The sequence below is a fragment of the Atractosteus spatula genome, chromosome 14 (genome assembly GCF_055471065.1).
Source record: "Atractosteus spatula isolate fAtrSpa1 chromosome 14, fAtrSpa1.hap1, whole genome shotgun sequence".
Lineage (NCBI taxonomy): Eukaryota > Metazoa > Chordata > Actinopteri > Semionotiformes > Lepisosteidae > Atractosteus > Atractosteus spatula.
This window is the reverse complement of record NC_142719.1, coordinates 38,128,395-38,142,441: the sequence shown is the minus strand read 5'-3', so window position 1 is coordinate 38,142,441 and position 14,047 is coordinate 38,128,395. Positions and strand designations below refer to the sequence as shown.

At 42.2% G+C, this 14,047-nt stretch overlaps 1 protein-coding gene across 2 annotated transcripts; it reads left to right on the top strand.

Annotated features, from left to right (window-relative positions):
• The first annotated feature begins 4,690 nt into the window (after positions 1-4,690).
• g3bp1 (GTPase activating protein (SH3 domain) binding protein 1) lies at positions 4,691-13,137 on the top strand. Of its 2 annotated transcripts, none has more exons than XM_088933089.1 (12): positions 4,691-4,761; positions 7,128-7,244; positions 8,437-8,518; positions 8,753-8,926; positions 9,162-9,252; positions 9,410-9,503; positions 9,851-10,046; positions 10,300-10,401; positions 11,070-11,184; positions 11,479-11,604; positions 11,831-11,940; positions 12,188-13,137. In XM_088933089.1, exons 2-12 carry the CDS (start codon positions 7,150-7,152, stop codon positions 12,419-12,421), a joined length of 1,419 nt encoding a protein of 472 aa, XP_088789215.1. In that variant the 5' UTR covers positions 4,691-4,761; positions 7,128-7,149; the 3' UTR covers positions 12,422-13,137. The 2 variants fall into 2 exon arrangements, with proteins under 2 accessions (XP_088789215.1, XP_088789214.1); XM_088933088.1 differs by having other exon boundaries at positions 4,698-4,832.
• The last annotated feature ends 910 nt before the right edge of the window (positions 13,138-14,047 follow it).

Below are 14,047 nucleotides of genomic sequence, written 5' to 3'. Positions count from 1 at the left end.
CCCTCTGTGACATGTGGCACCTAGTTTTGATACCAAGAGATCTGTGACAAACAAGAGCTGCTCTGAAAGATGGTATTGAAGCGAATCGTAAACAGCAGGTTTGTTTCAGTGATGTTCCAATAGCAATGCTTCCTGCACTGTTATTTTTGCCAAAATGGGTGTCTTTAAAAGTCACCTTTTTTATCTAAGTGTGGAAACCAACAAAATGTGTTCAAAACGAGTAAAGCAGTCTTGTTATTGAGATTAAACTAAATTTCCTTAGTCTTCTACTGATTTCCAGTACAAATTTATGTTTTTTTAAAAAGTTGATTTAAAAAGACTGTAAGAAGTAGATGCATAATTAAAAATAATTTTGGATATATATTTTTATATAAATTAAAGAATTTCAATTTAATTTGCATTACTATAATTCTATCATTTATAATTCTTAATAATGCTAAGTAGACTTCATTTACATTTAAAATCGATTTTGTCGTGCTTTATGTTAAATTGAATAAATTAAGGTTTAATAGATATTCCATTAGTCATAAATTACAAATATGACCTGAGATTCTGTTGAACGTGAAAAGATTTGTGTTCTCGAAACTTTTGCCCCTTGAGGAGAATTTTCTTCAGCTAAGGAGACACTGTAGCTGTTTTTCACTCACTCACTCACACACAGGTGTTCATTATTGAACGGAGTCAAAAACACACGAACTCCCTTCCGCCTCTGTGGATTTCAGCTGCTGTAGCAAACAGGGCTCTCCCGCGTGCTGCTGTTCGCCAGGACCTCCCTGTTACCAGCTGCGCCTTCGCAGCCAGGCGCTCGAGCCAGGAACGCGAAACACCCTGTGCGGTTGCCAGAGCGACAAGCAGCAGCAGCAGCAGCAGCAGCAGCCCCACCCAGAGAAACCAGGCCGCTTCCAGAAATGAACCAGGACGCCAAACCGGACCTGCACCACCCTCCGCACTTTAAAAGCAATCGCCAGGAATGATCAGACGTAATAAAACAAATACATTTTTTTTTATTACAGACACTAAAAGTAAACACAATCAGTACAGACTCAATTAGAACTGCGGGTTTTCTAAAGCTAAAATGGTTAATTTCTCGTTTGGAAACCACTTTTGTTTTTGGATATTTTAAATGTTTATATAATCCATCTGCTTTAGCCGCAGATAAGACAAATTCAACCTTCTTGAATTGGTAAGGAAATATTTCTTATTGTAAGTCAGGAAACACGTTTAAAAAAACCAAAATCAGATATTTGCAATCCTGCAGCTGTGCACTGACATTTCGTCATGGTCCCGGAACAAAAACGATAACAGAGAACTCCAGCGGCATTCCAGCTGTCTGCACTGGCTGAAATGATGGGAAACGTTTTGTTTTGTGTGTTTTGTTGGCGAAACTGTGCTATTCCAACTTTTTTCACATCTTGAGATATTGTTGTCAAAACAGACAACTAGCTATTCCACAGAGAATAATGAACCTGTCCAAGACTTGCTGTGAACTGCCCTGCAAATTTAACAGTTCTCGGGAATAGAATTAAGCAATTGTTTTCCTTTCACTCTTTCAGCATTTCTAGAAGAATGCCAATTTTTATCACACATACAAATATTAAACTAAGATCATACCTTTTCCACTAACGGGGGGATAGGAAGCCCTTAATATTTTAACCTTTTCCACTTGACAACAAACACATCCACAGGAATTTCTAACATGGAACAATTCAAAATTAAATTTACATCATATTACCGTGGCACTAATTAACTTCAAGGGGAGAGAATGTTGCCAAGTGGAAGTGAAGAAGCAGAGTTATATGTTTAATTTTTCACAGTCGTATGGCCGGTCTTATACAGAACCAACTACTTTTGAATGAATTTATTTATCATTCTTAATCAGGGATCTGCAGTCCTGGTCCTGAACAGCCATAGTCAAGCATATTATACCGTCCTGTTAGCATGTTACCGTCTCCCGTATAAGCCACTGATTAATCCAATTAAGCCTTTCGCAGCTCAGATAGGAAACAAAACACACTCTGATTTTCTGTCAGCCAGGATATGAGACTCCTACTTCAAACAAACGTTGTTAAAGACATTTAAAATACTTTACTAATACAGACATACTGAGGGAGTCATTTAAATTTTACTAGACCGCCCGGATTCTGAATACTGTACATTGAAGTGCCAATAGGTTTCAAAACTTTCAGATCAAAAAATGGTGTACCCTGCCCTCTGCTGGACAGTCTATGATACAATTACTGTAGTTAAACTGATGCTCCTTGGATCTGCCCTGCACCTACATATTACTCCTTTGCTGTTTATTTCTTGCTGTTGATACCTGAGTCATCCTCAAATAAAACAGAATATCCATTTTTTGAAATGTAGCACATTTCTCCAAAAAGGGAGACAAAAACTGACTCAAGTAGTTGTAGGCCAATAGTGTCAGTTACTGTATATAGATAGTATGTAACTTAAAAATGCAGGACACTTTGTAGCCGACTACGCCACCTTGCAATTTTAAGGGTGCTAGGGGCCTTTTTCCAGATTTTTATATCTCTCGGAACTATCAGTGTACCCATAATCCAGGTAGGTGTAATTATCAGACATAATTGCTCCTTTTAATTCTAACGTTCTAGCAGTTACAATAGCTATCACTGCCCACCCGACACACAGAACACATGACATAGAGTCTCCACAAGGTACCCTAATACTCACAGAGACACATGAACTCCACAGACCCCAGTTACCCAAACCCAATGTCCCAAAAGAGAAGTCCAGAAACAGCTCTTTCCAGTACACTGGCATGGGGCATTCAGCCACAGAGGAGAAACTCTGTAGTCTTTCAGTGGTTTTAGGCTTCCTCTTCAGTCCAGTTGACCAGACCAATGTGGTGAAGATGATGCCTGAGTCTTCCTCTACTGCTCAACTCTGCAGTGTTTGAATCCTCCAAATTCTTCTCTATTTTCCCCATGAGTCTTCCTGACTGAAGCTTACATTGTGATGATGTTATGTGTTAGTGTCCTGGCCAAATTTCCCATTGGTCTTTACCAGTCTTGGTCTCCTAATAATCCCCATCTCTGAATTGGCTTTATCACTCTGTTCACTTCCCCACTGAGAGCTGGTGTGCGGTGAGCGTACTGGTGCACTCTGGCTGCTGTCACATCATCTAGGTGGGGCTGCACACTGGTGGAGGTGGAGGGGAGTCCCCATTACCTGTAAAGCACTTTCAGTGGAGTGTCAGAAAAGTGCTAAATAAGTTTAAGGAATTATTATTATTATTATTATTATTATTATTATTATTATTATTATTATTATTATTATTAACACAGGATCCATTATGATGGGAGGAAGTGTTCTTGTGGGGCGGTCTGTTGGCTGTGTGGCTAAGGATCTGTGCCTGTGGCTGGAAGGTTGCCGGTTTGTGTCCCGCGGCCAGTAGAGGAATTCCTGCTTAATTGGACCCCTGAGCAAGGCCCTTAACCCCAACTACTCCAGGGGCGCCGTATAAATGGCTGACCCTGCGCTCTGACCCCAAGCTTCTCTTTCTGTCTATGTGTCTGTGTGGAGAGCAAGTTGGGGTATGCAAAAAGACAAATTCCTTTTCCTTTTCTTGACAAAGTCAACATGGACTTAGAAAGGGTACAGTAGGTTACCTTTTTGAGATCTTTGAGCAAGAAACAGCAGTACTGGATATGATTAGAGCATATGATACGGTGTATTTTGGGGACCAGAAAACAGAACTGACTGTATATTTGGAAAAGAAACTCAACACTCAAGTTGAACATGTTTAATCAAATGTTTTAAACATAGATGTGAGACAAAAGTCAATCAAGTAAAACTATTATTATTCTTTCAGTATTACACATGCCATACTGTACTGTCAGAACGAAAACATTCCAAAAATGGGTAAGGGTGTGTACAAACACAATTGTAGTAGTGGTGATGCATGTTGTATGTGCCTAAACTGCCGTCGAAGTAAAACAAAGACTGTTGCAATTGCATTGAGTAAATGAAAATCACTGTCATTGTTTATAACTTTTATTGATTTTTCTATTGTAAAAGGCCTTCAATTGTATCAATTGTAAAGTATGCAAATGTAATTAAAGGTGAATGCAATTAATGATTAATCGGATTACATTAGAATTTCGATACGTAGGCCTAAACTGCAACGACCACAAACCCAAGCACACGCATTCTTCCATTTTCTCATTTGGTTTGTCAATCACATCTAATGTGTTCAAGTTAGTGGTCACCTAAACAAAAAAACTCCCGCCTCTATCGGCACAGGGCTTCCCGGGGCTTTTCACAGGGGCCTCTTGTAATACAGCACTCCTTCTTTAGGCGAAAGCCCCAATCCTTGAACGGTTGGCCAGTAAAGGGACAAACCATTGCCTACAACACCCGCTTATCAAGCGAACAAGCCTGCCCCTATCGCCTGCTTGCTTCCTTACAACGCCAATCTACTGCAGACGTCCTGTACGTATGCGTTTCCGCCGACTCTGATAGGCTGGCGCAGCTGCGAGCGAAGGCAAACCCCCTTCCGCCTTCCGCGGGTCTTGGCCAATGGAAAAAGGCCATCGAACGCGAATTCCGACCGCAATTGGCTAGAAGTGTTCGTCTGTCGGATGTCTTGTCTTCGATTGGCTGCGCGAATCGCAAGGCTACACTCTGATTGGTCTGTAACATAGTGGGACGGGAGTCAAGCTAGGGTGTCACCCGAAGGCATTTGAAGAAGCCGGTTGAGCACGCCGTGAGGCCCCCCAGAATATTTCTAGCTACAGGGTGAGAGTCGTGGTGAATATATATTTTCAAATAAACTACGTCTTAGCCTTTGTTATAAGATACCTGTTCAGGTATGTTGGATACATTTTATTCAAATGTAGATGTTTTTTTTTGTTTTAGTGGTATCGTTTGGTCACCTTTTAAAATTTTGCTGTGGTGTAGGGCTGGTTAGTGCCGGGGAAGACCTTATTTCGATGGAAAAAACCTGAGGTTGATAGGAGATTGGCGGTGCCAGGTTCCGTGCTGTTAATTAATTAGGTGTTTTATGTCGAGTATTAATGAGTCATGAGAAAGACCGGTCGAGTAATGGCTACGTATCGTGGTGTATTTATAGCCACATGTGTGCTGCATAACCTTGTTAGCTCATATATGTATATAAAAATCTTGTTAGCTTATTAATGTAATGGCATCGATGACACGATACGTCTTGTAAACGAAGTTGTGATTTACAGTCACCGGGAATGGTGTAATTTGTGTCTGCAATAAGCGGTGTGAAATGGTGTCGGTGTTTCTGGCTGTGGATGATCTCAGGAGCTCTGACGCAATCTGGGCCCTGTAGCATTAGACCGCATTAGTCAGTTTAAAAGTGATCGTTTTGTGTTTTCAGCTGTACATATAGACTGCCTGCATTCTGTTTTTAGCATATTGCCTTTTGACTGGGGGCGTTTTGGACGTGTTTCAGTATATTAAGACGGTCAGGGGGCAGCGAAAGTACCGTTTTTATGTTGCTGGCTGAGGATAGTGTGATTTAATATCAAAATGGCTTAAACGTCGCCGAGATTTTATCATGTAGATTTGGGATGTTGGTGGTTGTTTTAATACAAGTTCGGGGAATTTGGGTGTGGATGTGCAGGTCTAAAATGATCCCGGCTTACCGGAATTGAGAACCCGGGAGTCAAAATAATAAAATCGCACACCGGAATACGATCTCAATGCAGTAGCACGGATTCATTATGAGTTGAGATTATTTTTGGAAGTCGAGAAAATGCTAGAAATGTGCCGATGAGGCGAAACGTTTTTTTTATAGCCATGTGCCAGGTACTGGCCGGTCAGCTTCGTTTCCAGGCGCTTTGTTAGCAGCGAATGGCTTCTGAAGTGCGGAAATGTGAGCGACACAGCCTTCTGCGTACATCTATCCGCTGTCTTATTTCCGATCAGCCTTTTCTTCGACTGTCGTTCGTCTCTCCCGTCCTTTTTTTTTTTCCCCCAACGCATTGCGAAACGGGCGAAGTCGCGCCCTCAGCTCGCCAGCTCCCTCAGGTTATTCCAGCAGAGCTTTTCCTTTGAGCTCGACTTCAGTTTCCTCGCCGGCGTGAAACGTGCTCCGCCTGAAATGTCTGTCCGCAGGACGGGGCTTTGTCTGGCTTTGTGGAACTGCGCTGGTGTCTTAATTCAAATGCCGAGGCCTGGTTTGATTGAGGTTGGGCATTTACCTTGTGCGAAGCAGCAGCAGCCTAGCTAGCTGTGGCGTTGCTAAGGGAGGTTAATGGTTGCTGAGCTAGTCTATATATATATATGGGTGTAACTCTCAGCATTCCAGTAGATGTTGCTAAAAGACTGAAGTGAACCTGTCCCCTCTTGGGTGAAGCCTCGAGGTGCCTGCTACAGCCTCATCTGGGGCATAGATCAGCCAGGGGATTGATGTTTATTAATGTTGAGGCAGATGGTATGGGCCGACCCCAGCAGGTGGAGTGTGCAGCCAGCCTCATCCAGTCTGTCTCTCTCAGGCCCCAGTTTTGTTTTAGACCACTGCTGTCCTCAAAGAGGCACCAGAGACGCGACGAGGTTGTAGGATTTCATGTGAGCCGGTTTGTCCGTAAGCACATGTAAAGTGCGGAGGCAGGCATCGAGTTTTAAAATGGAGTCTGAGCTCAAAGCACAGCTGAATGTTAGCTGTGGAAATTGGGTGTTCCTTTGCAAATGGGTGCAGTTTTGCATTTGTAGACAATAATTTATTATTAACACCTACTAAAAATGTGATATAAATCAAAGTTTATTGCCATCCAAGTGCTGCCTTTTTGATATGTGATATTAAGTACTTTGATTAGTCTCTTTAAGATTAAGTCTGCAAATAGTGGGTAAGCAATTCATAATCTTGAGTGATAATGACTACAAATACTTGTGAGCAACAGAGATTGAGGCAGATGTAAGAGGTATATACTGCACGAAATTTCCTTTGCGAGAACACAAATTAAAGCCTCCATCAAATGGGTCTTTGACTCTTGGTTTATTCTGTTTCTGAGATTACTATATATTTGTGCAGTTTGAGATGCTCATCTTCCTTATAAGAATTTGTGATAATCAGTGGCTATACATGGTTTGTTTCCACTATCCAGAAAGTGTTAAGAGATTTTGTTATATTGCAGTCTTAACCAGCTGACCAAAGAAATGGTGATGGAGAAGCCAAGTGCCCTGCTGGTCGGGCGTGAGTTTGTCCGACAGTACTACACCCTTCTGAACCAGGCGCCTGATTTTCTGCATAGGTACGTTTTTGCTACCTAACTTTAATGTACCTCATCACTTTCAAACTATGAATGGGAAAACACGGTTGCAATGGATTGTTAAATGTAAGAACTGTAAAGCCTTAATGCTAATATGGCTTAAAAGTAACATTTAAAACCCAGTTAAGTTTGAAAGTGTTTTCTGAACCTCCTGTTAGGATATTCTATCCGCTTGAGTGCTTTATATTATTGGGTGGAATTAATTGAATCAGTGTTGACTGCTCATTGACTGGAGCAGCCCTCAGCACATCAGTGATGGATTTGTCATTGCTAGTCAGGACAAGATTGCAGCATTTTTACAGCTGCTCACTTGTGATCGGTGGCCACAGGGATGCTCACTTCAGCTGTTTTCAGCGGTTGAGACAGACGCATGAGGAAAGCACCTTTTGTATCATTTCTCACTAAACATGAAGTGCTGTGGTATTTGTAAGACCCTTATGTAAAAGTTGAAAATAACACACTTGAATGTTCGATAGTGAAATGCATCAAATGGCAGCCACTGGCAAAATTAGCACACAAATACCTTGTTGCACCTACCACTGTAGTCTCAGATGATTTTCCTGCATCTGGAGACAGTGACAAAGATTGGAAGTTCACAGGTTTTCAATATACACAAACCTTTTTTCTTAAAAAAACCTGAGGAGTGGTATTTACATATAAATTGTTTGATACAGAGCAGAGCAAAATATTTCTGTAGAAAACCTTCAGTAGTGCCAAACGGAAGGTTACCGTCATAGGGTTTTAAGTGAGAGCTGCACTCGCCTTCTCCAATCTGGACTAACGTCTGTAGGCGCTGTGGGAACTGCAGTATGTTCAATGCGAATGGGTGCTAAATGTGCACGTTTTAGAAGGAAAAGGTGTTGCATGACCACCTTATTTTAAAAGATCTTATTCTTTGCATGTTTGCCAGTTAACGGTTAAGAGTCGCCTGATTCATATTGGAAGGTTTGAAAAAAATTGATTTCAGATGAAAATTACTGCCTGTAGTAGGCTTTTGGGGACACATAAAAATACCTTTTCAAACTGGTGGCATTTCAGAGAACATGTTAACAATGTTTTCCTATGCGTCCTGGTACTTCAAGCAAATTATCAATTGGCCAATTATCAGCAGGAAGCTGAAGACTTTAAAATTTTAAATGTACCGTCTGACATCTTTATACGTCTTTGCCGGTAGGTTTTATGGAAAGAACTCATCTTATGTTCACGGAGGCTTGGATAGCAATGGAAAGCCTGCTGAGGCCGTCTACGGGCAGTCCGTAAGTAAGATGTTAATTCATGGTCTTTTTGGATTTTAGGCAAGGCCATGCTGCTTTAATCCCTCTTTCTTTCTCAGCATCTGGCAAGTGATCTGAGTTTTGCAAAACAAAATGCACGTTTCCCTACATGCATTTCTGATCTAAAGTGTGAGGTGGGGACAGTGAGATACTGAAATAGTATTCTGTACATCTCCTTGGTCAGGGGGACATATTTTGATTGCTTCTGTCTTTCAGGAAATTCACAAGAAGGTGATGTCACTGAGCTTTCGCGATTGCCATACGAAGATCCGCCACGTGGACGCCCACGCCACTCTGAACGACGGGGTGGTGGTCCAGGTGATGGGGGAGCTTTCCAACAACATGCAGCCCATGAGACGGTTCATGCAGACGTTTGTGCTGGCACCTGAGGTGAGAGCGCCTCGGAATCCTCCCGGTCCTTTGCAACATGGAGGTTTATTTTTTTTACACATCTGTGACATGGTCCTCTTGCAGTAGAGGTACGAGGAGTAAACAAAGGTCTTAAATTTAACAGAAATTAGGTGGAAGTTATATAAATGCATTCTATTAGTCAGATTAGTCATGGACCATTAGTCAGATGGAGGTTTGAACCTTTCTGTAAAGCTTTTACTTGTTTTTCTTTCAGGGCACAGTGGCCAACAAATTCTATGTACACAATGACATATTCCGCTACCAGGATGAAGTTTTTGGCGATTCAGACACTGAGCCCCCTGAGGGTAAGAAACATCCTTGTCAAAAGAAAATGTTCATGATTCTGGCACTTGATTGCAGTGTCAGTATCTAGGCTTGTCAGCTGAGTGTGCTATTCTTGACTGACAGAAGGCAGCAGGTTTCACTTCTAATACTTGACCCTTGTAACCCTCCTTGTTTCAGAGTCTGAGGAGGAGGTGGAGGAGAACGAAGACAGAGCCCATTCTCCGGAGGTAGCCCAGGAGGACACCTCTCCCTATTACGACCAGGCTACAAGGTGTGGAGATTACTGTAGTTCAGGCAACATAGCTTAGTTTTAAAATAAACCTTGATCATGACCTCTTTCTTTTTGCATTATCTGTTTAAGGAGGAAAAAAAACCTTTTTTTAAGCCAACCTAATTTAACTTTCATGATTTGTTGACATGCTTTCCCATTAGATTTGACATTTGGGATTTGGTGTTCCTCCAGCATGTCCTCCAACTAATTTTATACATTCAAATGCAAAACAGGTATCGAATTCTGAGGTTCCATACGTCTTGAGTAACAAAGTGTTGCGTAACTGAGGAAAGCTTTAGTAAAGCAGGACACCACACTGTTGCTAATATTAGAATGTGATCGTACAGCACGGAGTTGGAAGAGCAATTGGAGGAACAGGCTGTAACCCCAGAACCTGAGCCGGAGCCAGAGCCTGAACCAGCTGCGGAAGAACAGAAGCAGGAAGTGGCGCCAGAGCCTGAGCCTCACACAGAGGAGCAGGTGGAGAAGTGTCCCTCTCCGGCACCGGCTGACCCGGCGCCAGCTGTGCAGGAGGACAACCGGGTACGGTTCTGAGGGGATCATCTGGGATGGGGGCTGGAGATTGGCCTCGACGATAAAAGTGAAAGCAATGATGTAACATGATGAGCTACTTACAGTGACCTTTGAGACAAGATTTTTTTTTTAGGGAGATGAAATTATAGTGCAGTGAGCAGGGGATTCATACATGCTCCACAGTCACTTTATGCTGGATTATGTGGATTTACTGATAGATTGTGGCATGTGAGATTTTTAATATTTGCTTTCTTCTCTGCAGCCATTCTCCTGGGCCTCTGTCACCAGCAAGAATCTTCCTCCTGGTGGAATTGTCCCAGCATCAGGAATTTCTCCCCATGTTGTTAAAGTTCCAACGGTACAGGTATGGTAAAATGCTCATGTGCATGTTAATTCAGTGAAACATAGTTTTCGTGCAGTAGTAAGATACACCAGTGGAAAGCAGTCTAAGGCGTTTGGTATCCTCATGCAGGACTCTTTACCTTGCCTGGGCTTATCTGACTGGCATGCAATTGTTAGCAAAGGGATATTTTTGTAAAACTGTTTCATGACCTCGAGGTTTAGTGCTTCGTCTAGTAGGCTGTTTATCTGTTGGATTTCTTGGCAATGCAGCTTCCCCCTGATAGATGACAGCCAAGTGCTGTATTTCTGTGAGACCACAAGAATAGCCACAGTTAGCTTTAATTGAGTAGAACTCATTTATCTCTTCTCTGAGAGAGTTATGCTGGACTGTTAACGGGCTCTGGTTATACTAGATATCAGTGTAGACATATTTGATACTACTACTACAGTAATGCTGGCATTGTTCTGTCCTTGCCCACAAGGGTAGGAAAACTGAAGTTCCAAATATACTGTGCTCATGTTTTTACATGTCTTAAATATTTTTCCTTTTGCCACTTCTCCTAAACGTGCTCAGTAAGTGCTAAAAGTAAACTCGGCATGGCATGAAATGAGCTTTGGGAAGTTTTTAGGTGTGATTGAGGGAAAATGTGTATGATCTGTTACGTGTTTTTTACTGAATTAATATTCCAGCCCAGAGTGGAGGTGAAAACTGAAACGCAGACCGCAGTACAGAGACCTCAGAGAGACCAGCGACTGAGGGAGCAGAGGCCTGGACCTCCAGCACACAGGGGCCCGCGGCCAGGAGGTACTCTTCAGCTCGGATTGTTAAAGGGAGGCGTTCCTAAACCTTGTTTGTTGGTCCTGTGCCCAATTTGTTTTTTCCTTCCAAGTTGGCTCCTGTTTCGTCAGGTTTTTGTAATTGCAAAATATATTGTGGGTGTAAAATATGGCTTGTATAAAATTGCTTAATTCAAAATCTGTTTGAGACCTCTTTTTAGAACAATGATGCGTAAATTATCGAATCAGTTGCCGTTTTATTCACTTACTGAGTGTTCGGCATGAAGGCTGTGTTCTGAAGAACAATCCTGCTTTTTCTCAGCTCGCGAGGGGGAGCAGGGCGACTCAGAGGTACGGCGCGTGGTCAGGTATCCAGACAGCCACCAGCTTTTCGTGGGCAATCTGCCTCATGATGTCGACAAAGCCGAGTTAAAGGAGTTCTTTGAACGTAAGTTGAGCTTCACCTCCGTTCTCTATATCCATGTTTTCCAAGGTTAATTCAAATTATTTTGATAAACTTCAGCTTTCCCGCTAATGCAGAAGAAAATATGGAAAAATAGTACAGATGCATATATGGAGAGTAAATAAAAAGAATGAAATATTTAACTTTGTCCTGAAAAGACTTGTGGTAGTGATTTGTCATTTGCTTAGCATCAGTTTGCTTTGTTTTTCAGAGTTTGGTGTTGTGGTAGAGCTGCGGATCAACAGTGGAGGGAAGCTGCCCAACTTTGGATTCGTGGTTTTTGACGACTCTGAACCTGTGCAGAAAATACTGAACAACAGGGTAGGTCGTACAGGGGGGGTTTATTTTGCTGGTGAAATGGGATGTTTTTCGCGGGGATTTGGGAAATGTATTGATTGACATGTATTAAATGTGGGCCCGAACCACACAGTGGACGGGGGCAGATTGTTCTAGCCGCAACCCACGCAGCTGCTCTGCACCAGAGGAGCCCATCTTGGGGTTATGGTTTGTGTGGACGTGTTGGAGCACTTTGTGGAAAATGACTCCGATCTTCTTGTGTTCGTTTTAGCCTATCAAGTTCCGGGGGGATGTGCGACTCAACGTAGAAGAGAAGAAGACGCGTGCAGCCCGGGAAGGAGACCGGCGGGATGTCCGTCCCAGGGGGCCGGGGGGGCCTCGCGACAGGATAGGAGGAGGGCTGAGGGGACCCCCTTCCAGGGGTGCAATGTCCCAGAAGCCTAGTTTTGGTGCTGGACGGGGCACCGGACCCAGCGAAGGGCGCTATGTGGGGCAACGCCAGTGAAAGTCCGAGCTCTAACCACTACTGAGGCCCATTTAACCTAACAGCACAGCTGGCTTCTGGTTCATCCGTTCTTGTAACTTTAATTTTCAGCTTTGGGGCTTTGGAATGTGATCCCAGCTTGATCTGGACTCTGTTTTTAAAAACGGCTTCTTGTTTTGTTTTTTTTTCCTGTTTTCTTTTGAGTTTGTAAACTTGTATTCGTAACATTTAAACAAAAGTGCTACTTGAATTGAAAAACCCGGAGATTGGTTTTAGCGTTCTCTCCCTGTTTCTTAAAGGAACGTGTTTTTACTTCTTAGGCAATCCTGTGTATTGCTAAAGGCATTCTTGCAATTTTCTTTTCCTCAGGAGCTACTATTTAAATCCTAGCACTGTTGAATCATGGTCATGTTGGAGTGGTTTTGGAGTCCATTGCAGCTAAGGATCCTTTGGAAAGTTTCATCTGCACTTCACCAGAAAAGTGTTGTACTTTATTCTGAGTTAAAGCTAACTTTTAAACTAAGACATGCTGTTTTTAAGCCACTTTTTTATTTGTTTTATAGTCTGGATTAAAGAAAACGTTTCCTTCAAGATATGGAGTATTGCTGGGGAGATGTTCTCACTTTTGTTTTAAATTCTTATTTTGTATTGTAAAAACAAATTGTTGTGCCTTCTATTTATCTCATTCCAATCTTGGCAAAGTTGTACAAATAAAGTGTAGATTTGCTTTATCACTATTGCTTTATTCTTCTTTGTGAGATTTTTTTAAAGATATCAACCGATTCAAGCACATCAGAATGCTACCTTCATAAGTATCTTCCAGAGCTAGGTTTACCTTCAGTCCAAGAGGGCAAATCATTTTATAATGGAATCTTCAATTAATGACTAAGACTTTTATAAAGTAGGCCATTTCATGTCTGACCCTAAGTAGGATCACAGAAAGTTGCAAGCTACCAAAGAACTGGAGTTGTCAACTCTTTTCTTATGTTCTAGGGACAGATAAGGTCCAAATTTAGAGAGGGCTGCAATTGCAGGGTTTTTTTTTATTCTTTCAACTGTTTCCAGCTTAACAGCTCCAGGAGGACCTGTAACATTACTGTCCCTCTTGGACTGGAGCTGGATGAGTCCCACATCAGCAATGTGACCTGTTATGAATCACATTTTTGTGAACGATTTCCTTAAATGGAGATGGCATCTTGTCAGCTTTTCCCTCAGGGTTCTGCAAATGCTGCACTGTTTACCACTCCTATATCCACAGTACTTTTTAAGAGGTGTTTAATCCACATCTTGCAGGGCTGGTGTATCAGCAGATACAGATTGTGTTAATACTGTATACCTGCAACTGGAGGGGTTGATGAAGTCAAATTGGTCCACTGAAGCCAATGACTTTGACTAGGTTAAGAGAGCTAAGCTAAGAGTGGTTGGAATTAAAATTTCTCTAGGATTAGGGCACCCCTTACTTGGGCAGAAATGTCAAGACTATCAGGAGCAAAAACTAGGTTTTAGTTCATGTGGAGAATGACTTTTTGAACGTTTTAACTCTTGGACTCCTGGATATTTCCTTTTAAGAATGCACCGTAACCATTACTGCTGTTGATCAAAGAATGGATTATGTATGTTGGTTTTGTTAGGCGAACCAGTGCTTTG

Coding starts and splice junctions, on each gene's coding strand:
- g3bp1 (XM_088933089.1), top strand. CDS start 7,150: ATGGTGATGGAGAAGCCAAGTGCCCTGCTGGTCGGGCGTGAGTTTGTC. Junction 9,253..9,409: donor AGACACTGAGCCCCCTGAGG/GTAAGAAACATC, acceptor TCCTTGTTTCAG/AGTCTGAGGAGGAGGTGGAG. Junction 11,605..11,830: donor GTTAAAGGAGTTCTTTGAAC/GTAAGTTGAGCT, acceptor TTTGTTTTTCAG/AGTTTGGTGTTGTGGTAGAG.